Source organism: Rana temporaria, chromosome 5, assembly GCF_905171775.1.
Source record: "Rana temporaria chromosome 5, aRanTem1.1, whole genome shotgun sequence".
NCBI lineage: Eukaryota > Metazoa > Chordata > Amphibia > Anura > Ranidae > Rana > Rana temporaria.
In genome coordinates this window covers 170,853,701-170,881,005 of record NC_053493.1, presented here as the reverse complement: position 1 = coordinate 170,881,005, position 27,305 = coordinate 170,853,701, and the positions used below count along the sequence as shown (strand labels likewise).

The window sequence follows — 27,305 nt, the reverse complement described above, 5'->3', positions numbered from 1 at the left end:
TGGGGGGCCTGGCATTGCCTAAGGTTCAGGACATTAGGATTCTCCCTAGGGGCATCTCGGATCATGCGCCGCTTCTCCTGACGCTGGAGCTCTCTTCGGCCCCGGGCACAGTTTTGTGGAGGCTGTCCAGGTTCTGGGTGTCGGACGAGGCGGTGGATGGTCACTTTAGGGAGGCGTTGCGGGAATACTGGGCGGTCAACCCCGGTTCGGCCGGGCCGCTGTCGGTCTGGGACGCCTTTAAAGCCTACACGCGGGGTCAGTATCAATCCATAATAGCTAGGGTCCGGAGGGAGAGGAGGGCTGACTTGGTGGGAGCAGAGGGGAGGGCAGCCCTGCAGGAAGCACAATATGTCCGTTCCAGGGATCCTTGTGACTACGACGCTCTTCAGTCCCTGACGGGGGAGGTGGTGCGTATTCGCACTGCTCTCACCCAGAAACGTTTACTCGCCCAATCGCAGCGTATATTCGAACAGGGGGAGAGATCCGGGAAGTTACTGGCCTGGCTGTCACGGGAACAATCTGGGGGGATGTGTGTGCCCTGCATACGTGAACCGGGGGGGGACCTAACGTACGCCCCTGACGAAATAAACGACTGCTTCGTTTCCTTCTACAAAAGCCTCTACAGCTCCAGGGCTGCGTACTCTAGTGATGACCTGGCCTCCTATCTAGATCCCATTGACATCCCAGTTCTGACTACTAAATACCGAGAACTGCTAGACGCCCCCATAGCCGCTGACGAACTCTTGAAAGCTCTTAAGACCCTCCAATCGGGTAAGTCGCCGGGCCCCGACGGTATACCGGTTGAATTTTACAAACAATACTCTGAGGACTTGACGGACAAACTGCTCGGTATGTTAACAGAGGCGCAGAGGGCGCGGGAGCTCCCGCATTCCCTGAGTGAGGCTGTGGTGGTGGTGATCCCTAAGCCGGGTAAGGACCCGACCGCGTGCTCCTCATACCGCCCCATCTCACTGATAAACGTTGATGCAAAACTCCTGGCCAAAGTCTTGGCCAGGAGGTTAAACACAGTCATAACTGCGTTGGTACATCCAGACCAAACGGGGTTCATGCCAGGGAGGGGAACGGACATTAACATTAGAAGGCTGTACACGCATATGGACAGGGCGCTGCCGGAGGCGGCAGGGGTAGTGGCGTCTTTAGACGCCGAAAAAGCCTTCGACTCGGTGGAGTGGGGGTTCCTGTGGGGGGTTCTTGCGCGGTTTGGCTTCGGGCCAAATTTTCTGACATGGCTGGGGATGCTTTACGCTGATCCCAGGGCCAGGGTCCGCACGAATGGCCTCCTCTCAGACACTTTCCCCTTGGGCCGGGGCACTCGCCAGGGATGTCCGCTATCGCCGGGACTTTTTGCCCTGGCGGTTGAGCCCCTTGCCATAGCCCTGAGGGCTGAGGCCGGGGTCAGGGGCATAGCGGTGGGGGACATAGAGGAGAAGGTGTCCCTCTACGCGGACGACACTCTACTTTACCTGGCGGATGCATCTCAGTCGCTACGGAGAGCACTTGACCTATTTGAGGAATTCGGCCGGTTCTCAGGAATCCGCATAAATTGGGGCAAGTCCGTTCTCTTCCCACTGCACCCCTCGCTTCCCAGAGTAGATACTGGAACCCCCCTCCAGTGGGTAAGTGAATTTACATATCTAGGCATTCGGATTAGTAACACCTCACAGGAATACATAGAGGGGAATGTACGGCCCCTCCTTTCTCACCTCACTGACAAATGCACGGCCTGGCGCACCCTCCCACTAACCCCAGTTGGCAGGGTGAACCTGCTCAAAATGGTGTTCCTCCCTAAGTTCCTATATTTCTTCCGCAACACCCCTTCCCACATCCCCAGAACTTTCTTCAGGCGACTGGAGGGGGTGCTGACGTCTTTCATTTGGGCCGGAAGGCCACCCAGAGTTGCGAGACAGATACTGTATCTCCCCCTATCGGGGGGGGGACTGGCCCTCCCAAATTTTTTGTTGTATTACTGGGCGGCTGTCCTAGTTACAGTGCGCTGGTGGTTCTCCCAGCCCAGACAGAACCCGGCGGTGAGGCTGGAAGCTGCTATACTGGGATCATATGCTGCGTTGTCTAATCTGGTGTACAGGGGTCCCGGCGCCCCCCATCCTCTGACGGCGTCCATGAAGACGACTGTTAGGGTGTGGCGGGCGGCCAGAGCTATTTATGCTAGACCGAATTGTATCTCCCCACACACCCCGCTGTGGGGTAACCCCACCCTGCCTCATCTCTGTGATCTGCCCGAACCCTCACAGTGGGCCAGACGCGGGATCACCACCCTTAAACACGTTATAGCAGATGGTAGGATCAAGCCCTTTCAGGACCTGAGACGACAGTACTCCCTCCCTGGCTCCCTCGAGTTTAAATACTTTCAGCTGAGACATGCGATGAGGGCCCAATTCCCGGACGCACTGACCCTGGAGCCCGACTCAATTGAGCGACTGTTGACATCGAGCGCAATGGGGAAGCCCCTTTCCACTCTCTACATGTACCTTACGGTGGCCCACGATGCTAAACTCACCCGGTTAATGAATAAATGGAGGGGGGACATTCCAGCTTTGGGGGAGGAGGAATGGGAGGAATGTGTCTCCACATACATCCCATCCATGATAGCAGCTAAGGACAGGTTCCTCCAGCTCAAGTTCCTACATAGGGCCTACTTCACCCCTCATAGAATGGCCAACATATACCCGCATCTTGATCCGAACTGTCCCAGGTGTGGGGTCGAGGTGGGGACATTCTGGCACATGGTGTGGGACTGCCCGAAGCTTCGGCCGTATTGGGCGGGGGTAGCAGAGAGGCTTAGCGACATAGGAGGGACCAGAGTGCCGTTGGACCCCTTGGTGCTCCTTCTGAGTCATTTGGGTGAGGTCGAGGGAGACAGGTACACTAAGCTATGTATCACGTTCTCACTGTTCTATGCTAGGAGGGAGATATTGCTACGGTGGAAGTCGGTAGGACCTCCCACCCTTGGATCCTGGAGGAAGGCGGTGGACTCGGCTTTGCCCCTTTACAAACTCACGTATGAGAGTAGGCAGTGCCCTGCTAAGTACGATAAGGTCTGGTCGGCCTGGGTGGATGCACCGGGATGGGGGGCCGGGGGGGTGGGGGACTAAGATGGATTCCCCCCCCTGCCCGGAATGGGGGCCTTTCCCCCCCCTCTCTCTCGGGGCGATGCCCACTTCGATCGGCAGCTGGGGTCCTCACACGGTTTGGGGGTTATCTAGGGACTGGGTGCGGGGGCGACGGTCTTTTGCCCGTGTGTACTCCAAGGAATACTCCGGTTGGTCTGCGACTGGTGGCTTACGGTCGGGGGGGACTGGGGAGGGAGGGCTATGGACTAGCATCTCGTTGCTTATTATACTTGTATTATTTTCCCTTTTCCTTTTTGGATTGCCTTTGTTTATGATCTGCAAATGCTGAAATCACTTGTTTCTGACTGTCATTGTTTCTATGCAAATCTGATTGTCGAATAATGCATATCTTGTAATGCTGTTTTGTTAATAAAAACCTCTTTCTGTTAAAAAAAAAAAAAAAAAAAAAAAAAAAAGAAAGTTATTAAACACACAACACAAGGGTTTTTAAAATAATTTATTAGTCTGCTCCGGAGGCCCCCCCTGTCTTCTTTATTAGCTCTAATACCAGGGGGGGCTTCTTCTTCCGCTCTCCGGGGGTCTTCTCCGCTCTCCGGGGGGGGCTTCTTCTTCCGCTCTCCGGGGGGGGGTCTTCTCCGCTCTCCGGGGGTCTTCTTCTATCTTCGCCGCTCTCCGCTGTTGACTCGGCGAACCCCTCGGTTCTTCTGCAGATGTCCGGTGCCTTCTTCTTCAGCGCTGGCTGCCTGCTATCTTCGTGTGTTAGCTCAATTACTAGCAGGCAGCCATCGCGGTCTTCTGTGACGTCACCTTCTTCTCTTCTGTTCTTCTCCCCTTTTCCGATTTTTGAAACGACCCTACAATAGACTTACCTTGAGCGGTGATCTTCTCTCTCCCCTCTTCCGATGTTGACTCGTCGCCAGAGCACCCAACCCCCCCATGTTGAGGGCATGCGGCCTGGCACGGCTCAGGAGGGGGGGGGCGCTCGCTCGTCCCCACTCCCATTCCTGACCGGCCGGGTAGCGTGCTTTGGATACGGGTCTGGTATGGATTGTAGGGGGACCCCCTACGTCGATTTTTCGGCGTGGGGGGGTCTCCTTACAACCCATACCAGACCTAAGGGCCTGGTATGCTCCTGGGGGAACCCATGCCGGTTTTGAATTTAAAAATTGCCGTAGAGTTCTCCCTCAGGAATGCATACCAAATGCCGTCGCTTGAATGGGCCTTTACAAGGTGTGACTAACTTTCCACATTGTAAAACCAGCCCTAGTTTTGCGCAAGCAAAATCGGAACTTACGCAGAAATCACAGTGCTGAAAAGCGTTGTGGATCTGCTTAAGTCCTCATTTGCATACTCAAAGCTGCATTTCAATGAGAAATGCCCCCAGCGGCGGATGCGGTACTGCATCCTAAAATCTGACCGTGTAAGTGTCTTACACATGTCAGATTTTCTGCCTAACTTTGGAAAAAGCCTTTTGAGGATCGTTTCCAACGTTAGGCACAGACATAAGCAGGCTGAACAGCAGTTCCGCCTGCGTATCTCTTTTGGGAATCAGGCCCATTGGGCCAGATCCACAAAAGAGATACTCCGACTTAAGTGCTGTTCAGTCTGTGTGTAACTTTGGAAACAATCCTCAAAAGGCTTTTTCCAAAGTTAGGCAGAAGATCCGGCATGTGTAATTGAATTACACTGCCGAATCTTAGGATGCAGTACCGCATCCGCCGCTGGGGGCATTTCGAGTCGAAATGCCGTTTCTAGTATGCAAATTAGCACTTAAGGCGATCCACAAAGCTTTCCAGCTTCCTTTTTGCGCCGTAAGTGTTATTTTGCAAGTGTAAAATTAGGGCTGGTTCTACAAAGTGTAAACTAGTCACACCTTGTAAAAGCCCATTCCAGCAACGGCATTTGGTATGCTTTCCCGAGGGAGAACTCCACGGCAATTTGTAAAAACAAAACCGGCATGGGTTCCCCCCCAGGAGCATACCAGGCCCTTAGGTCTGGTATGGGTTGTAAGGGGACCCCCCCTACGCCGAAAAATCGACGTAGGGGGTCCCCCTACAATCCATACCAGACCCGTATCCAAAGCACGCTACCCGGCCGGTCAGGAATGGGAGTGGGGACGAGCGAGCGCCCCCCCCCTCCTGAGCCGTGCCAGGCCGCATGCCCTCAACATGGGGGGGTTGGGTGCTCTGGGGCAGGGGGGCGCACTACGGGCCCCCCCACCCCAGAGCACCCTGTCCCCATGTTGATGAGGACAGGACCTCTTCCCGACAACCCTTGCCATTGGTTGTCGGGGTCTGCGGGCGGAGGCTTATCGGAATCTGGGAGTCCCCTTTAATAAGGGGGCCCCCAGATACCGGCCCCCCACCCTAAGTGAATGGATATGGGGTACATCGTACCCCTATCCATTCACCTGTAGGCAAAAAGTAAAAGTTAATAAACACACAACACAAGGCTTTTTAAAATATTTTATTATTCTGCTCCGGATGCCCCCCCCTGTCTTCGTTATTAGCTCTATTAGCAGGGGGGGCTTCTTCTTCTGCTCTCCGGGGGTCTTCTCCGCTCTCCGGGGGTCTTCTCCGCTCTCCGGGGGGGCTTCTCCGGACTCCGGGGGGCTTCTTCCATCTTCTCCCCTCTTCCGCTCTTGACTCGGCGAACCCCGGTTCTTCTGCAGCTCTCCGGTGCCTTCTTCTTCAGCGCTGGCTGCCTGCTATGTTTGTGTGTTAGCTCGATTTCAAACAGGCAGCCAGCGCGGTCTTCTGTGGCGTCAGGGTCTTCTCTTCCTTTCTTCCGATGTTGCCTCGTCGCCTGTTGTCGCTGTAATGATGGAAGCGCGCCTTGCATCCCATTTATATAGGCATCACCGTCCCATCATGCTCCGGCAGGTACCCACGTGGTGGGTGCCTACCCACGTGCACCCACCACGTGGGTACCTACCGGAGCATGATGGGACGGTGATGCCTATATAAATGGGATGCAAGGCGCGCTTCCATCATTACAGCGACAACAGGCGACGAGGCAACATCGGAAGAACAGTAGACAAGACCCTGACGTCACAGAAGACCGCGCTGGCTGCCTGTTTGAAATCGAGCTAACACACAAACATAGCAGGCAGCCAGCGCTGAAGAAGAAGGCACCGGAGAGCTGCAGAAGAACCGGGGTTCGCCGAGTCAACAGCGGAAGAGGGGAGAAGATGGAAGAAGCCCCCCGGAGTCCGGAGAAGCCCCCCCCGGAGAGCGGAGAAGACCCCCGGAGAGCGGAAGACCCCCGGAGAGTGGAAGACCCCCGGAGAGCGGAAGAAGAAGAAGCCCCCCCTGCTAATTGAGCTAATAACGAAGACAGGGGGGGCATCCGGAGCAGAATAATAAAATATTTTAAAAAGCCTTGTGTTGTGTGTTTACTAACTAACTTTTTGCCTACAGGTGAATGGATAGGGGTACGATGTACCCCATATCCATTCACTTAGGGTGGGGGGCCGGTATCTGGGGGCCCCCTTATTTGAGGGGACTCCCAGATTCCGATAAGCCTCCGCCCGCAGACCCCGACAACCAATGGCAAGGGTTGTCGGGAAGAGGTCCTGTCCTCATCAACATGGGGACAGGGTGCTCTGGGGTGGGGGGGCCCGCAGTGCGCCCCCCTGCCCCAGAGCACCCAACCCCCCCATGTTGAGGGCACGCGGCCTGGCACGGCTCAGGAGGGGGGGGGGGCGCTCGCTCGTCCCCACTCCTTTCCTGGCCGGCCGGGTAGCGTGCTTTGGATACGGGTCTGGTATGGATTGTAGGGGGACCCCCTACGTCAATTTTTCGGCGTGGGGGGGTCTCCTTACAACCCATACCAGACCTAAGGGCCTGGTATGCTCCTGGGGGGGGAACCCATGCCGGTTTTTTCTTTGAAAATTGGCATGGAGTTCTCCCTCAGGAATGCATGCCGCTGTCATTTTTTTTTTCCCGACGCAACTTTTTTAAGCCGTCGCGATCCTCAAAACTCGGCGTAACGTAACTTCGCGCATTCGCAGTACGGCCGGCGCGGGAGCGCGCCTCATTTAAATGGGACTCGCCCCATTTGAATAGGAACGCCTTGCGCCGGCGGAATTTTAGTTACACAGCCTGAAATTTCTAGATAAGTGCTTTGTGGATCAGGCACTTAGGTAGAAACTTTAAGGCAGTGTAACTTAAATGGGATTTTTTAAGTTACGTCAGGTTTTTGTGGATCTGGCCCATTGTGTTTACAAAATAGGGGATAGTTTTTTTGCATTTTTTTTTTTTACTACTAATGGCGGCGATCAGCGATTTTTTTCGTGACTGCAACATTATGGCGGACACTTCGGACAATTTTGACACATTTTTGGGACAATTGTCATTTTCACAGCAAAAAATGCATTTAAATTGCATTCTTTATTGTGAAAATGACAGTTGCAGTTTGGGAGTTAAACACAGGGGGCGCTGTAACATTTAGGGATCACTGTGTATGTGTTTACTAGTGTAGGGGGGTGTGGCTGTAGGAATGATGTCATCGATCGTGTCTTCCCTATAAAGGGGATAACGCGATCGATGCGCCGACACAGTGAAGCACGGGGAAGCCGTGTTTACACACGGCTCTCCCCGTTCTTCAGCTCCGGGGAGCGATCGCGACGGAGCGGCTATAAACGAATAGCCGCGCCGTCGTCCCGGATCGCTCCTGAAGCCACGGGGACCGCCGCATGTACCGGGGGGGGTCCCGATCGGACCCCCGACCCACGTCAAGCAGAGGACGTATATATACGTTGATGTGCCTGCCTGTGCCATTCTGCTGACGTATATGTACATGAGGCGGTCCTTAAGTGGTTAAGGTGTGATGTTAGATTTTCATAGGAAATAAATGAAAGATATTGTTTTACTAGCAGCAGTATGTGTGTCTCTTAATAGACTAGCTAATTATAGGCGTAGACCGATCAATCCATTTATGCAATAGATAGAGGGAACCCGTAAACATCTATCGGGATAATAATTTAGTTTATATTTATTAGCCTTGTATATTGCAGCAGTTACTTCACTCTCCTTCCACCGTTTCAAAACTAAGGGGCAAATCCACAAAGCAGATGCGCCGACTTAACTCGAGATTTCTAATTTTACTCCGCGCGTATCTTTGCACCCGATCCTCAAAAGGAAAAATCCGGTTTTTCCGTCCTACTTAAAATAATTACTCCGGCGCATCCTCTGACGCAAATTACGCTAGTCACGCCGCTTTATTTGATAGGCAAAGATGCAAATGAGGGAGATAGGGCGATCCTCAAAATTAAGTGTGTGCGCCGTAGATTACGCCCTGTGCGCCGTAGATAACGCCCTGTACGCACCTGTTCGTTTTCTGGAGCAAAATTAGACTTTATAAAAGCAGCCCTAATTTTACACCAGCCCTGTAAAGGTCTGCTGAAGCAACACCATTTAGGAAGAGCTGCCAACACTTCTTTGCTTGACTTCATTGTGACTGCCAAAATGCCCGGGCCATCAATGATTATAACGGCACTCGCAACTTTACAAGCGCGGAGAAGGAGGAGGGCACAGAGGAGGAGGAGGAGGGCACAGGAGAGGGTATACCGCCCATGCCAAGATCTCTTTGGCATGACTGCGTCTGAGGTCATTGGCAACTTCAGATTTAACCAGGAAGCCATCCTGGACTTAACCAGGATCCTGCAGGATGATCTGAACACCCCAACCCAACGATCCCATGCCCTGCCAGCTCACATTAAAGTTATGGCCACCCTGCATTTTCTGGCCACTGGGTCTTTTCAGAGAACATGTGGAGGTCTGGCTGGGATGGTACAGTCCTCGATGAGCAGGTGTGTGCACCAGGTTGTCCCTGCAATACTGAGACGCATGGGCAGTCAATTTGAAAAGCCCACCCAGGAGGACCAGCGAATGAAGAGCATGGCCGACTTCTATCAGATTGCCCGATTCCCACGGACCATCGGGGCCATTGACTGTACCCATGTGGCACTACAGCCCCCCCATGATACAGAGCACCTGTTCAGGAATCGCAAAAACTGGCATTCCATCAATGTGCAGGTAATCGTAGATGCCCATGGCCTCATCTGGCATGTCTGTGCCAAATTTCCAGGTTCGTGCCATGACAGCTACATCTTTAGACAGACCAACATATCACGTGAATTGGAGCAGAACGTGTATGGAGACAGCTGGCTGGTTGGTGAGTGACATGTGTGTCAGGTATGACTGTCCCCCCCCATGATGCAGACATCACATGGGGCACATGCATGACTAATATCCTCCTGTCTTTTCCCTTCCAGGTGACTCTGGATATGCCCTGGGACCTCACATGATGACCCCATTCAGGAACCCCCAAACCCCAGGAGAGCAACGCTACAACGAGGCTCATATTCGCACCCGGGCAGTAGTGGAGCGTACATTTGGGCTGCTGAAGTCCCGCTTCAGATGCCTGGACAAGACTGGGGGTACACTGTTGTATTCCCCAGACTTTGTGTGCCAAATAATAGGGGCTTGTTGCATTCTTCATAACTTTGCAATGAGAAGGGGACTGGAGATTAACTTACGTGCTGACCTGACCCCCCACCCAGGCAATCCCCCCCTAGCCCACTCTACCCGGTCTACTGAGGGCACAGTAGCCAGGAGACGCCTCGCAGAAGGCATCTTTTCTCAGTAAATGGCCAGAAATCATGTCACAATGATATTATTTGTTTTCACTGCAAACGCACATGAATTATGTGACAATGATATTATTTGTTTTCACTGCAAACGCACATGAATTATGTGACAATGAGAATGTTGCTTTGCATAGTAAACGCACATGTTTAATGACACATTGAGAATGTTTTTGTCTCTGGAAACGCACATGATTTATGTCACAATGAGAATGCATGAATGCACACCACTGTGGTCCCTAGCACAGACACATCACATGCACATCGAATTGGATTAGATCCAAGTACCCCCCCCTTTGGTACTTGGGAGCAGTAACGCCCCGCCACGGCTCCAATTATGTCACTGTGCATTCATACACCATTCAGGAACCTAGGATGACTTCTCCCTGGTCCTGGGGATCCCTTCTCCACCAAAACTGAGGGTGACACCCTTATTTTGTCAGGAATGCCACCCCCCCCACATTCACACATCATTCACACACATAAACCAAATCATAAGTACAGTATAATAAACAAAATTTTAAAACCAAAAAAAAAAAGTACCCCTGGTATTTAAGTCCGGCGGCGAGTGCTCCGTCTGGGCTGCCCACGGGCAGGGGCACGGGCACGGCCACGGGCACGGCCACGGGCACCTGGAGGATCTTCACGGGGGGGGAGCAGGGGAGGGAGTATCTTCATTGGGGGGGGAGCAGGGGAGGGAGTATCTTCATGGGGGGGGAGCAGGGGAGGGAGGAGCCTCCCCTGGTGTCTGACCTCCGGCTGGCCTGCCCTCCAAGGCTATCCTGTTCAGGCAGTCAGTGATGGCAGCCGTATTGGCCTGGCCAGCCCGTGTGTTGTCCTGCACAGCCCGGGTGTTGTCCTGCACAGCCCGGGTGAGGGCAGTCACCTCCTGGCCCACACCTGTTGTGGCGGTATGCAGGGACCACAAACAGGTGATGACACCCAATGAATTGGTGGCCACATCACTGAGTGACTCCCTCATTACATCCAGGCTGTGCTCCATCTTGGCCATAGTTTTTTTGATGTCACCCAGACTGCGGGTCTGCTGGGCATTGTCCCTCAGCAGACTGGCCGGCATATGCTCAGACCCCCCCTGGTCTCATGGGTCGCCATCCTGCCTGCCCCTGAGGCTTGTGGCCAGGTAGGAGGGGATAGAGTGACCCTTGTGGGTTGCGGCATGTTGTGGGAGGAGTGGGAGGGGCTACCCCTGATGGTGGCCTGACTGGTGCCAGCCTCTGGGGTAGCCTCTGGGGGATCCTCTGGGGTAGCCTCAAGGGGAGCCTCTGGGGTAGCCTCAAGGGGAGCCTCTGGGGTAGCCTCAAGGGGAGCCTCAAGGCTAGCCTCAAGGGTATCGTCAAATGTCATCAGATCTGTGGCAATAATGATTTCCCGGCCAATCTGGAGATCTTCTTCCTCCTCCCCCTCATCCTCCTCCCCCTCATCCTCCTCCCCCTCAGCCTCCTCATGAGGGGAGGTTTGGCCACTCCCCTCCCCTGGGGACTCCTCAGCAGCCTCCTGTCTTTGGGGTGGTGCAGCAGCCTGGCCTGATGGCCCAGCAATCTCCTGGTCATCTGTGGAAGACACCAAACAATCACAGGTTTGAGGATCCACACACTTGGCACATGTTCCCTTCCCCCACCCACACATGCTAATCACCAAATAAAAAAACAAAAACCTTACCTGGCCTCACAGGAACATCAGACTGATAACCAGGCAGGCCCACCACCTGCTCTGGCTCGAAACACCGGGCCACTGCCCATTCCTCCTCAGTCAGCCGGATGGGGCATGGTCTCCCTCCTCCAGTGCCCCTCCTATGCGCAGTGAGCTTGGCCACCTTATTGCGGACCACGCTCCTCAGATCATTGATCTTTTTCTTAATGCCAGCGGGGGTCCTCGTCTCCCCTCCCCCCGCCGCATTTATGTGATCTGTTATTTTGGCATAGATCCTCTTCCTTTGGGCCGGGGAGGTGTTCCGGCTATCAGGCCCATGTAAATATCTTCCATATTGGATGATATACCTGGCAAGGATTTGCTTTTCAACATGGGAAAAATTCAGCTTCCTGCGTTTGGGAGCCATCACAAACACCACACAGCAACAAGAAAACTCACCGGACAAACACACAAAAATACACACCAAACAAATACACAAAAATACACACAGAAGCAGACAGCTACTACAAAGTCAAATACAAACACACAAAAATACACACAGAAGCAGACAGCTACTACAAAGTCAAATACAAACACACAAAAACCAAACACAAAATCCAAGCATAAAAAAAACAAACAAAAAAATTAGCAGAAACAATCAAACAAAAATTACACTTATCACAAACAAACAACAACTACTATCTACTACTCCTCCAACACTTCTCTATCACACACAACTTACCAACAAACACTGACAAACTAAGAGCAGAAGCAAATTGCTCATGGAAGGGAACACAGGGAAATACTTTTGCAAATGAAGTGTGTTTGACTGGAGCTAGTTAAGCACAGGGCGATCCTCAAACTAAATACACTTGGTCTTTTACCTATCTCACTGATTGCGCCAAGCAAAGTTCTGCACATGCGCAGTGAGCAGCAGATTCCTGCGCGCATGCGCAGTACGGCCGGACCTTCATTTGCATGGGGTCACGGCTCATTACAATGAAGCACGCCCACTTCCTTCCCACTTGCCATAACCCCGCCTTACGCCTCCGAATTTAGGTTACGGCAGGCGCAATTTTGTGCGCAAATGCGCTGTGGATACGGCAATTACGACACCAACTTAGGGCGCCGTAACTTAAATGACATAAGTTTGAAAAAACGTATTTTGCGCCGCTGGCTGTGGATTTGGCCCTAAGAGTCTATATTGGAAAAGGAATGTCAAACAGATGTATGCACCAATCACTTAGTCCTGTTTTCCAAATGCTTTTAATAAACAAAACTTGCAGTAGTAGCAGTAGAGGGATGGAGGGTTAGGGGAAGTTCAGATACCTTATTGCAGATCACTGAGGAACTTTAGGATCCAAAAGACAAATGCCACTTTCTGTCAGCAGATTTTTTGCACACTCGGATAGGCCTCTCTCACCGACCTAGCAGCCGGTATTATGCACGGACAAAGTCCCTGCCACAGACTTAGAAATATAATGAAACTGCTGGATAATCCTCTGCCACAGGATTGTGTGACCAGTAGTTGGTAAATTGAAACACAGCTACACAGTACCAGAGCCTTTAAGCCATCCGGCAGTACTGTGAGGGTAAATTGGTTTAGATGTGTCCTCCAAATGAGTCACCAGGCCCTTCTCGAGAAACCAGCTTTCCGCTTTGTTCTCTCCAAGAAAGGTCCTCCCCTGGATCTTCTCAGTTTGCTCTGCTTCTTCCCGCAGAAAAGACAGCACAGGACCTCCTCTGGACTAGTAGGCCCCCAGCCAGACTTCTGGGCCAACGTTTAGTAACACAACCTCGAGCCAGCAGGGCCCGAGGTAGAGGAGAGCAGTTGTCACATACCTTTGGCCGGGAGGGCCATGAGGTCAAAGATAGTAGGCTGGGGGCCTACTATCACTACATTGGTTTTACCGTTTCTAATATTTATTAGATCAGAATCAATGTTTTTCGCACTTTTATATGAGTTTTTTGTATTAGCTATGCTTTACACTACATGTACATACTAGCCCCAGTGGCACGATACTCATTAGGAATAGCGCAGCAGCAACCCCCACTTTTTTCTTCTGTCTCATGGGTATGGTCTGACCCTTTTTCTGTGCCTGCAGAAGTTCCCTTGCTCTCTGTTCACACTTGGTAGCGCAGGAATAACATATACTATATGTTCCAGATTACTGTTATCAAACCTGCAAACAAATGTGTCCTTTAAACTCATTACAAAGTGAAATAAATTGGTAATATATTAGAATGAAAACATATTTTTAATGCTGTTACTGGTGGTCATTGCAACAATCACAGTGTTTATTTGCTTTAATTATTGTGCTGCAAACTGGAGAACAAATTGTTGTTTTATTAGGCTGAGACGTTTCCATTTATGCTGGAATGATTTTCTAGTTCTTTTTTTCTCTCATTCTAGAATCTAATGGAAAAAAAGTTGGCCGATCACAACTGTACCTTAGTGTCCATGAAATGTCTCAGAAAATTACATGTCAAGTTCAACCCAGATATGGCACTGAAGTTTTTACAATTTTCAGCATTTTCTGCACATCAGGCAAAGAGGTAAGAACATAAAGAGTAGTTTTAGAAGCACAAAACTCTTTGTAACCTAACCATTATACATGTAATGAACACAAAAACCACCTCTGATAACAATCAAAAATACACAAAACTCGCTAGATCAACTAGAACCATATTTATTGTATCAAAATTATGAAAAGAAAAGACATGTTAAAATGGTACAAAACAAACTACACGTATGCTACAAAAGCTGTATATCCACCTTCCTCAGAGTCCAAGTGTGGAGGGGGAAGAGGGAACATGCAACCAGTGGACCTTAGCGTTTAAGTTCAAGGGACGCGCTTGTGAATGACCAGGGTAATTGTAGATGATGTAAAATTGCAATATGAACTCTGTATAAGGACAAAATCCCAGATATCCACAGATGTGCTGTAACTCGGGATCTGGAAATTCCAACTGTGTATTCCAGGATATATAAGGCATATATGATGACTTAAGTAGAAGAAGGATACAGTGGTCCAGAGGTAGATTGCAGGCTTATATAAGTTGTAGCTGAGTACATGAAGACCCACTAGGGGTTATATGTAAATGTAATTTATGATAAATACCCGGAAAATCTCCCTCACACTGTAAAGGTTATACAGTTAGTAGCAGGAAACAATGATAGTTGGCCTGTCCGTATGTCCCATATCAGTCATCAACTTGTTGGAATATATACACAGTTCTTTGTAGACAAGTTCATAAGCAAAAGTCAAAGATCCATAATAATAGTATACTTATCAAGTCTTGCTGAATGTGACTTGGATCTTAACCCATGTGCAAGTCATCCAACATAGAGCTCTCCCATCCCTGCATAGGTCCCTGGTGGTTCATGGATTGGAGGTGGATGAATTAGAACCATGAATCACCGGTTTTGCAGGTCTCTGCCGGTTACTTCAAAGCTTTTCCAGGTATCTGTTTTATATATATATATATATATATATATATATATACACACAGGACATCCTTTGATTTATTATATAGGGGTAGTATCTTGAGGATCTGTTCTCTCTTTAGTGTGTTAATTACGTGTAATAAACAGCATAGTTTTACATTGTATTGCCACTCAAATCCTACGGAACCTGACTTCAAGATTTGGCAGACTCTAGGGAGGAGGACTGCATTGAAGTCCCTGCCAAGGTGTGCTTATGTGCCAGAGAGGGTCAAATTCAAATCCATACCATACATAAACATATCACAGAATGGCTATGTTTACTGACTTTTCCTTATGAATTGATCTACGGTAAATGCCAACTGCTACGAGCCTTCTTTTTTCATTTGGTTTGGCCTTGCACCGTTGCAAACAAATTTTGGGTGCCGATCCTCAAATTTATGCTCAACTTGATGGGATGCCCAATGTCACTTCTCTCTAGGGTGTGTGCCTTTAGACATTTTTTCCAGGACCTAGTGTTATCTCCAGCAAACCTTATTTTACTCCATGAGCTTCTTATTCCAGCACGTAAAATGGTGATCCTTCACCTCTACCAAGTCTGTTATTCCAGTGTGTGCCCATTAAAAAATGGGTTTACTTACCTAGAGGTTGACTTTTTTTTTTGCTTTTTTCACTTGGTGCATTTAATGGGGTTGCAGCTGCTGCTCTGGCTTTGTCCTCACATTTCCCCCTCTCCCGGATTATATGTTCAGCTGTGATAATGTGGTAATTACATAGCTATGTAGATACAACTACCCCTGTAATTGCCTGTATTCTGCATTGTATATTATCATATATTAACCCACTTTCTTTTCTCAATAAATTAATATATGAAACCAAAAAATATGTATAGGTTTAACCCAAAACAGTATTTTATGATTTTAAACTATCTTAATAAATTGCATTTGATATTTTAAAGAAAAGATAGGGCTTTGTTTCAAAGCACTCTAGGGGTTCTTATCTTTAATAATACATGTATAACAGGCACCAAGAGATGTCTGCATTAAAGTGGATGTAATCCCTTACATATACCCACTAAAGTGACTGGTCTCAGGTGATAAAAAAAGAGATGAAACAAATCCTCCTATATAAGTTGTATCTTTTTATCTATAGGGAGAAAAAACTGCGCTTGTCAAAAACGTTCTAAATATATATGCGTCAAGGCAGCAGAAGAAATGTGATAAGCATATAAAGTCCAATATAAAAGTAAACTGCGCCAAGTAGGAAACCAGATATCAGGCTGGTAAAAAGCAATGATAATAGATAATATGAATAAAAGCACATTCAGTCCAATAAAAAGTTTGTAGCAGTACCACTTCAGTGTGAACACACCACCACCAAACTGAAAGCCGCTTACCAGAACCACCCAAACATTATGCCGCGTACACACGGTCGTTTTATGTGATGAAATAAAATGGCGTTTTTAAAAACGTCACTTTAATTGACCGTGTGTGGGGGAAAATGTTGTTTTATGTCTTCTAAAAAACGACCAAAAAAAATTGAAGCATGCTTCAATTTTATGTGTCGTTTTTCAAAACGTCATTTTTTACTTCACAGAAATTGACCGTGTGTAGCAAAAACAACGTTTTTTCATCCGCGCATGCCCAGAAGCTACTTATGAAGCGAGCTTGAATGGAAAAACGTGGTGAACGTAACCTCGCTTTGCTAGAACATTGTGAGAAAAACGATGGTGTGTAGGCAACTTCGTCTTTGAAAATTGAAGTTTCAAAAACATCGTTTTTTACTTCACAGAAAATGTCGTTTTTTTTCATCACATAAAGTGATGGTGTGTATGCGGCATTAGGCATGTAGACAGATTCTATTCAATGGGCTCCACATCAGATTAACATCAGACTGGGGAGGGATCCAGGGAGCAGATCTCAAATTGCACCACATCGATGATTGAACATATCCTCGGTATATAAATAAAAACGAACCATAGCGTGATACCGTACGAAATATTTAATAAAAATGCATAAGACATGTACTTACAAACATCTCATGATTAAAAGCGTGTATGTATGCCGGCCGGCAATAGGAGCCCTTCCTCCTTCAGATGGAACGCGGTGACATCAGTGTGCGCCTTCCCAGACGACGTTTCGTCATTAACGGACGTTCTCAATGGGTATCTTTTTATCTGCTGCTTTCAGCAGGCTCAGGCTTTCCCTTGCGTCAGAGGGGGGGGGGGGTCACGTGAAGGGTGGCCCCACCTCACCTATATAAGGGCTGTCACTAGCTCAAGCTGCGTCATTCGCCGGGCTGTCTCCGGTGGAGACAGGCGGCCAGCGATGCGTACGCTCTGGATCCCGGACCTGGATGATCTTCTCATCACTGGACCCCGGCGGAGAGGAGATCACCCGTCGCTGGATACCGACAACGTTGGAGCGGGGATCGAGAGTGGATTACCACCGCTGGATTTATTTTTATTTTTTTAATAAAGGACTTTTTACAATTATTTATACTTCCTTAGTGAATTGGTAGAGGTACAATGTACCCCATTACCAATTCACATGGGGGGGCAGGATCTGGGGGTCCCCTTTGTTAAAGGGGTCTTTCAGATTCTGATAAGCCCCCCGCCCGCAGACCCCCACAACCACTGGGCAAGGGTTGTGGGGATGAGGCCCTTGTCCCCATCAACATGGGGACATCCTCCCCATGTTGAGGGCATGTGGCCTGGTACGGTTCAGAAGGGGGCGCTCTCTCGTCCCCCCTCTTTTCTGTGGCCGGCCAGGTTACGTGCTCAGATAAGGGGTCTGCTGTGGATTTTTGGGGGAACTCCACGCCATTTTTTTTTTATTTGGGGTGGAGTTCCCCTTAAAATCCACACCAGATCTGAAGAGTCTGGAATGGATATTTGGGGGGAACCCCACGTCATTTTTTTTTAAATTGACGGCGGTGTTCCCCTTAATATCCATACCAGACCTGAATGAATTCTCTCTGAATTGCCGGGAGCTGACAAATCATTATAGCCGCGAGTGATTTTTAAATGACTTTTTTTCCTTCAGAAATGACACTTTGTGCAGAAACAGTTCTAAGCACGGGAAACATGCGCTTTTTTACAGGCATACTTTACACCCCCCCTAGGTACGAAATTTAAAGGAATATTTCACTTTTATTGTTTCACTTTAAGCATTATTAAATTCACTGCTCCCGAAAAAACTGCAGTTTTTAAAACTTTTTTTTGCATTGATACATGTCCCCTGGGGCAGGACCCAGGTCCCCAAACACTTTTTAGGACAATAACTTGCATATTAGTCTTTAAAATTAGCACTTTAGATTTCAAATGTTCGAGTCCCATAGACTTTAACGGGGTTCTAAAGTTCACACAAACTTTTGGTCTGTTCGCAGGTTCTGGTGCGAACCGAACGGGGGGTGTTCGGCTCATCCCTAGTTGTGACCAGCTTACAGAAAGGGTGGGGAGCATTCCACTATCCACACTATGAGGTTAGACATTGCTGAACTGAAGCTTCTGCTTCCTTTTTGACAGTATATAGCAGACAAAGAAAAAAAAGTGAAGCTCTGCGATCGGAAATTTCCGGCAAGAAAAACGTGGATTTTTTTTCTGCCGGAATTTTGGCTCAAACTTGAGTTGCATATGCACGGTCACACAAAATTCCGACTGCCAAGAACGCGGTGACGTACAACACTACAACGAGCTGAGAAAAATGAAGTGAAATGATTCCCAGCATGCGTCAAATTGATTCCCAGCATGCGTTGTTTTTTTTGCGGATCGGAATTGCGTACAGACGATCAGAATTTCCGACAAGAACTTTTCCCATCAGAAAAATTCAGAATTGGCTCTCAAATTTTTGCTATTGGAAATTTCAACAGAAAAAGTCCGATGGGGCCTACACACGGTCGGAATTTCCGACCAAAAGCTCACATCGGACTTTTCTTGTCGAAAATTCCAATCGTGTGCACACGGCATAAGTTTATACTGTATTGAGAGTGGTGGATCAAGAGAGTTGGCCAATACTTACCTAGTATTTAAACGAGCACACCAGGAGGAGAGGCACCCACTGCTATTACAGATCCCAATTTAAAGGGGAAAAAGCACTCCTGACCTATCCATATATAGGTCCGTGTATGAAGGTGATCTGCTAGTATATATGGTTGAGTCACGCAGTGTGTGTAAGTTATACATTCACTATTGCATATGATTTTAGATATACAGTAAATGTGAGTGTATAAGGTTTTTGTTTTTTACTTATGTTTTTTTGTAACAACCTGCACGATGATTCTTGTTTCTTTGAGTAAATCCCTTATTGGAAGTGGTAGATCAAGGAAGAGAATTAACCATTGGATGTTATTCAAATACTTACAAAAACACTTAAGCAAAGCTGCTTAATATTAATGGTGGTCCCAATTTAAAGGGGAAATGCACTTTTTGACCTATATAAAGATAGGTCCACACATGGGGTTAAACTGCTAATACATGAGGTGGAGGATTCACATGGTGGATTATCAGTCATATATTCACTATTGCATGGATCAAGAGAACACATTTCACAAGGAGAACTGTTTTTGAAAGAAAATTAACTATATACAATAATGACTGTTACTATAACATAAAAACTGTCAGAGCCGGTTCACACTGGGGCGACTCGTCAGGCGACGCAGCCGCCTGACAAGTCGCGTCCCATTCTATTCACCAGAACTGTTCTAATAGGAGCGACGCAAGTTGCTCCGACTTAGAAAAAGTTTCTTGTAGGACTTCGGGGGAGACTCGGGGCGATTTGCATTGACTTCTATACAGAAGTCATTTTGCTAATTGCCTCTGAAGTCGTCTTCAGGACGACTTGCCGAGTCGCCCCCGAAGTCGTGCCGCCCCAGTGTGAACCGGCTCTAAGGACTGTATATTTAATGTGTGGGAAGATTATATATTGACGGTCAATTTATGGTTTATATGCACATAAGCTTCTTTTGTGTTTTAGTCATTATTGCTATTATGATATCACTAACTCGAGGCACAATTGATTTTGTTGATGTTTTGGTTTATGTATTTATGTGTGGTGTAGTCACACAGGTTGATACTATTATCCCATAAGGGAGGGTACCACCATTCTTTTCGATTCATTCTATTGTCATTGTAGGTATGGGAACACATGTCCAATGTTGGCTGCTACCCATTAATTCTATAAGCTTCAAGCTTCAGTGTGGTTGAATGGTATTTTTTCATTGATATATATTTCTTTGGTCAAAATGTTAATGATGGAGCTGCCCAGGTGTAAGCACTTAATGAGTTATGTGACATAAGTTCATCCTAGTTAAAATGTAAAGTTTAATTCCATGTAATTTTTTCAAAATTACCTAAATAATTAGGGAAAGTCAATACATTTATTCTAAACTGTAAACAACTCCTTTTTCCTATACATTATTACTTTGTACACTACCAAAATGGTTATAGTGAAATATCCTTTCTTTATCGTACATCACGGGACACAGAGCTGCATAGCCATTACATGTGGGTTATAGAGTCTACCTTCAGGTGATGGACACTGGTGTAATCAATTAAACAGGAAGTTCCCTCCCTATATAACCCCTCCCCTACTGGGAGTACCTCAGTTTTTTCATCAGTGTCTAAGGTGTTGGTCACGAGTTAACATGTGCTCTTAGGAGCTCCACTGGAGGGATCCATGCTGGATGTAAAAAGCCTCCATAAATCCGGATCCGTCCAAGGTGCTTCATAGCCAAAGTGGACGGTACCCGGGCCTCGGTACGAAGAACGAGGTTTAGCCTATAATGCCTCTCTGCGGAGGGCTGGATCCTGGGTTCCAGAACTTTGTGCCTTCTAAGGACCAAATGTTTTTTCTGCTGCCAGGGTGCTATATAGGTCCAGGGGTGTGGTGTTCCTGCCATGGACCCCGGTCCCTGAAGGTCTAGGACTATACCCACGGTGAAGGGGGAAGATTGGGCCTCTTGCTTGGCAATACCCTGCAGCATGGAAAGGTAAGAGAGGGACCTACGGGACTTGGTTCGACAGTAGGTCTTCTGTAGGGGACTATGGGTCTCGCCTATATTATGTTTTTATGCATGGGCAATGTAAACCACGATGTCTTCTGAGACGGGATGGCTCAGGGCACCCATATACCTCCCCTAGCCGGCATGTAGCCTGGGCCACTATGTCTGTTCAGACAGGATGGCTGTAGTACCCATATATCTCCCCTTGAAGGGGCTGGTACATAAAAAAAAAAAAAAAAAATGCCCTTAATCCTATGCAAAGCATTGTCTTCCATGAGTAGCTGCAAGTCTTATCTGTTTTTCCACTACTATGGGCAGTAAAAGACATGCCTGATGTTTTTGCTTACCATGCTTTCCAAAGACGGAAGCTTAAGTGTTAGCTGGTCTATTGTGCGTCCCACTTCCTCAGCTTCAGGCTCTACCATGTCGCACGTGCTCACCGGCTCAGTGCAGTCGCAGAGAGGGCTCTTCAAAAAGGCCCAGACGTCAGAGCTCGGTAAAGCTGGGGGGACACAAACGCAAGCACCTTGTGTGAGTTGGATACAGATTCATCTAAGACGCCTACTCCGCATCTAGCTGTGCAGATTAGCAGGCATTGTTGCTGCCAGACTAAGTTCAGCTGTTGATGCACCTGGGTTAAGCTCCTCTGCTTTTAGCTTAGGACTTTGGTCTCCCCATTGAATAAGGTCAGGGGTAGGAATATAAAAAGGAATCGCCACCTGAACCTGGTGGCCCCTTATTCTCCCCTGTAGAGACAGCTCACAGATTGAGCCATCAGACCTGTCAGGCAATCAAAGCAGCCTCCCCCAACATTGCAGCCACTCTGCATGTGTTTTGTTTTTTGCATCACATTTGTTGTTCTACAAAAGGTTAACTGCTATGTTCGCAGCATCCTCACAAGAAGCAAAAAAAAAAAAAAAAAGAAAAGCAGGGTGTGTCCCTTTTCCTGCTTTAATCCTTAAACAAAGGGATTAGAAGAGCTGGGGATGAAGGTTCACTGTCAGAGGACAGGAGACAGGAGCTGCAGCCTAACGAGGAGAAGCTATCAAAAGCCCTACAGGTTCTGATTGCACCTGCAGTCTTTTCAGAGATTCATGATGCATATAACTTCCCTCTGCCTACTTGGCCAAAGCCTCTATCTTCTCCTTAGAGTGTAAAGAGAGGTTTTCCTATAGGTGGCTAGTAAGACCTCCATATGGTCCTCAGCCTGGTGTCGGCTTCAGGCTAACCAAATGCACATCTGAGGGATGCACAGTTGCTGGTACACATTGCTAACGTCTCTTAATTGAGGAAACGCACATCTACAGAGGATAACTTCCTCTTTACCAGTCCGCATGTTGCATAAGATACATGAGTTTGGAATGCATGTGGGATAAAAACAAGTAACAGAGCATGTTTTATTGTGGATCGCATAAGGATACATGTTTCTGTCTGTATGGTGTTGCATGTTTGTTAGAGTTGCATAGAAATGCTTGAGTGCATAAAGATGCTAGTTACCTGATCACTCAAGTCCTGGATTACCCAAGGATATTTGGTCACACAGAGAGACTTGTTTCCACAGAAAGGCCTAAAATCGCATAAAGACGTTTGTATGTATAAAAATGCTGGATCACACATGTTTACCTGATCACCCAAATCCTTGATTACCCAAGGATGTTTGGTCACACAGAAGTGGTTTGTTTCCACAGAAATGCCTAAAATCGCATAAAGTTGCTTGGATGCAAAAAAGATGCTGGATCACACATGGTTACCTGATCATCCGCGTCCTGGATTACCCAAGGATATTTGGTCACACAGAGAGGCTTGTTTCCACAGAAGTGCCTAAGTTCGCATAAAGATGCTTGTATGCATAAAAATGCTGGAATCACACATGATTACTTGATCACCCAAGTCCTTGATTCCCCAAGGATATTTGGTCACACAAAGAGGCTTGTTTCCACAGAAATGCCTAAAATCGCATAAAGTTGCTTGGATGCAAAAAAGATGCTGGATCACACATGGTTACCTGATCATCTGCGTCATGGATTACCCAAGGATATTTGGTCACACAGAGAGGCTTGTTTCCACAGAAGTGCCTAAGTTCGCATAAAGATGCTTGTATGCATAAAAATGCTGGAATCACACATGATTACTTGATCACCCAAGTCCTTGATTCCCCAAGGATATTTGGTCACACAAAGAGGCTTGTTTCCACAGAAATGCCTAGAATCGCATAAAGAGGCTTGAAGGCATAAAAATGCTGAATCACACATGATTACCCGATCACCCAAGTCCTTGATTATTCGAGGATATTTTGGTCGCACAGAGAGGCTTGTTTGTACAAGAATGCCTAAAGATCGCTTAAAGATGCTTGAATGCAAAAAGAAGCTAGATCACACATGGTTGTCGGATCAACAGCGTCCTGGATTACCCAAGGATACTTGATCACATAGAGAGGCTTGTTTCACAGAAATGCCTAAAGTCGCATTAAGATGCTTGAGTGCATAAGAATGCTGGATCGCACAGGGGTGCTTGGTCACACAAGAGTCCTTGGTCACACAAGGGTTCTTGTCCGCACAGTAGTGCTTAAAATGCATAAGATGTTGATCGCATGGAAGATGCTGAATCGCATAAGGATGCATGATTACTTTAAAGTTGCACATGGCGGCCTAATTAAGCAATACAGGATTCCTTGTGTTTGCATAGAAATACGTGTCTGCATGGGTTAATGTTGCACATTGTTGCATAACACGTTTATAGCGCATGCTTGCTTGCAAGATGCTTGTTCCAGAGCACACATGCTATATGCATGTTTTGCTTAAAACATATTTATATGAATTCATGCTTCCAGTAACACACGCTGCCATGTACACACACTTCCATTGAGGCATATGGCTTTAACAGTTGCCACATACACACATGGGGAGCCAGTTGCATATGTGTTTATTTACTTGGGTCTGCAGAAGTTGTCTGCGTTTCGCAGGGGAACAGCACTATCTCCAGTTGGTGGTCTTGCCCTTTTGGGTTAGCCTCCGTGCCTGGGTTGTCAGGGTGCTAGGGCCCACCTCTAGCAGGTCTGTAGGCCCAGGGTATAGCAGTAATGGCATACCGAAGCAAACTCCTGCTGATGGGTCAGTCAGTAGCATGGCTGGACCTAAGGGTGTCCAGCATGGTCAAGTATCTGGAACTCTAAAGATACATTCTTTCATTTGACAAGAAGCTGGGTATGTTTGGCACAGTCCAAAAAGGAGAGTTTTTTTTGCCTCAGACAAGACCATCGCTATAAGAAAACTGGTCTATGTGGTCACGGCATGGAACAGTTCCTTACTTTTGGCCTTTTGATTAAGGCACTAGGGAAGATGCTGGCTTCATTCAAGACAGTTCCCTATACTAACTTTTATTCAGGGCTATTATAAACAGTATTTTGTCGGCCTAGAAAGAGTGGATCTTGACCTAGCGTTATCCAAAGAACCCGGTCCCAGAGATATGCTGGAATTCCTCTTGGTGATTCTTAACTAAAAGGGTTTGCCAGGTCAGGAAGAGACCATGGCCCAGGGGAAGTAGTCAAGCTCCAAGGGAGCCTTATCTGTCAGCTAGAGCTACCGATGGAGCATCTGGCTTAGGGGCCTGAACGTTCAGGTGGCAGGTTGGTTCTGTCAGAGTACAATCAGACTATGCCATACTAGTGATTTACTTAATTTACCAAGGAGGAGCTTGTGCCTTGCCTATTGACATTCGTCATTTCATGAAATGCAGAATTGGCAGGCGATTCCCTGGAGCCGTCAACAAGTGTCTCCGGGAGAATGACCTCTACACCCCGACTGTTTTCCTGACCAAATGTCACAGAAATAGTACCCTGTACATAAGATGTATTGGCGTCCAGGCTCAACAAGAGATTGAACAGCTTGGGGTCAAGGATAAAGGATCCACCCGCATGCGGGGCAGATGTGTTTGTAATCCGGGGGGACCAGTTGTCACTGGTTGTGTCTCTCCCCCCAGTGCCGCGACTTTTGTGGCTTCTATGCAACATTAGAGGAGAACGGAAGCTGGCCTGATTACTCCGGCATAACCCTGACGACCTCTCGGTGCAGGAACAGTAAGGGTGGTAGTAGAGGACCCACAGTCCCTTACATCTTGTCCAGGCCTACTTTGCAGGGGGTATTACATCCTGCCTTGCAACAGGTGAATTAATGGTCTGGCTATTATAGCCCACATTCTCGAGGATCGGGGCTTTCAGAATCAGCGGCAATTCCCTTGATTCATACAAGAGAGCTGGCCTCCAGGACCAGATATCCTACGGTCTGGAAGGCCTATGTTCCTGGTGTGAAACCAGATGGTGGCATCCGTGGAAGTTTGTCAAAGGTAAAATTCCTGCCTTCCTACATTTGGAAAGGAGACGGAGCTAGCCTTAAGTTATATCAAGGATCCGATCTCGGCCTTGCATCCAAAGGTCGCTTACTTCACACTCTTTGGCCCGGGCTGTTATACAAGGGGTGACGTGCATAAGTCCACCAGTTGGGTCGCCCTTGTGCTCGGAGGATTGGCTCTAGTTTTGTCGGCTTACAGGGTCAGCTCCTTGGGCCGATGCACCATATTTCTCTTCATCCTTTAACAAGGAATTGGTGTTCTTGGTTGTGGTAGCCTCCAAGAGAGTTTCAGTATTGGCAACTTTCTTGGTATAGAGCCATACTCAATTATTCTTACAAGTAGAGTGATTTTCATCCTCACCCAACCTTATTTACTAGAAGGATCTAGTATTCATTTGAATCTAGATATTCTTACCTTCCCTTTTTTCAAAACCTTGTTTCACGGAAGGAAAGGTTATTGCTTTTCTCTCAATTGAGATGAGAGCAGTTAAATAACTATCTGAAGGTTTCAGATATAGAAAGCTGACGTTTTTATTGGGCTGCCAGAAGACCCTAGATGGGCAGGCAGTGTTCAGGTCAGCTATTAAAATGGTTACACTCTCTCTCTCGTTGGAGTAAGAAGGGTCAAGGCCTATCTGAAGCGGCTGCTCGGATACGGAAAACTGATGTTGTTGCGCTACCAGGAGGCCCCAGGAAAGGGCAGGCAGCGTCTAAAATCAACTGTTAAGGTTGATTCATCAGGTTATTATTCAGGCTTGTGGTTAGAGTAGGATTCCCCCTGTTTTTTTGTGGGGGTGCTCCCTACCAGGATGGTAAGCGCTTTATGCGCAATGCATTTCCAAGCCTTTATGATGCAGATTTTCAAGGCCGCAACTTGGTCATCTGTGCTTACGTTCACTAACTCCTATCAGGTGAACATAAGATGGCAAGAGGATGCAGCTTTTTGGCGCAGTATGCTGCAGGCAGCATTATAGGTCCTCACGTCTGATGGCGGTCTGCGTTGTTGGTGTCTCCCTCCCCTCAGTAAGCATTGCTTTGGGACATCCCACATGTAATGGCTATGCAGCTCTGTGTCCCGTGATGTACGATAAAGAAAATAGGATTTTTATAACAGCTTACCTGTAAAATCCTTTTCTTGGAGTACATCACGGGACACAGAGCTCCCACCCCTCTTGTTTGGGGATATTGGGACACTTATTGCTTTGCTACAAAAACTGAGGTACTCCCAGTAGGGGAGGGGTTATATAGGGAGGGAACTTCCTGTTTAATTGATTACACCAGTGTCCATCACCTGAAGGTAGACTCTATAACCCACATGTAATGGCTATGCAGCTCTGTGTCCCGTGATGTACTCCAAGAAAAGGATTTTACAGGTAAGCTGTTATAAAAATCCTATTTTTTCCTTCTGATCAACCTCCCAGTTTAAAGAGACTTTGGGCCAGATTCACAAAAGAGATACGACGGCGTATCTCCTGATACGCCGTCGTATCTCTGTTTCTAACTATGCGACTGATTCATAGAATCAGTTACGCATAGATAGGCAGAAGATCCGACAGGTGTAATGGACTTACACTGTCGGATCTTAGGATGCAGTACCGCGGCCGCCGCTGGGGGAAGTTTGCGTCGTAAACCAGCGTTGGGTATGCAAATTAGGAGTTACGGCGATCCACTAAGCTTTTTCCCGTTGTTACGTCGCCGTGAGTGTTAGATTTCCGTCGCAAAGATAGTGCACCTTTAACATGGTGTAAAAGTACTCCACCATGTTAAAGTGTGCCTGTCTTTCCCGCGTTGCTTTTGAATTATTTAAAAAAAAAAAAAATTTCCCGGCATAACTCTTTTTTCACGTCGCGATTCACAAAACGTTGGCGCGTCGTAATTTCGCGCAAAGCACGTCGGGAAATTTGCGACGGGAGCATGCGCAGTACGTCCGGCGTGGGAGCGTGCCTAATTTAAATGGTACCCGCCCCATTTTACGGTGTAACGTAAACCGGTTACGTAAAATTGCGCCCGCTCTACGTGAATATGGCCCATAGTCACCAACCAAAATGTAGGTAAAAGCACAGAAAAAACAAGCATTTGAATTGTTTTACATTGTATATATA

The 27,305-nt window shown here is 47.7% G+C and overlaps 1 protein-coding gene across 1 annotated transcript in view; it reads left to right on the top strand.

Annotated features, from left to right (window-relative positions):
• Positions 1–27,305, top strand: part of LOC120941161 (polycystic kidney disease protein 1-like 1) — a 249,593-nt gene that overhangs the window by 60,841 nt on the left and 161,447 nt on the right. The window contains exon 12 of the mRNA XM_040354447.1: positions 13,826–13,968. Coding sequence (XP_040210381.1) covers positions 13,826–13,968 — 143 coding nt within the window. The remainder of the gene's footprint in view (positions 1–13,825; positions 13,969–27,305) is intronic.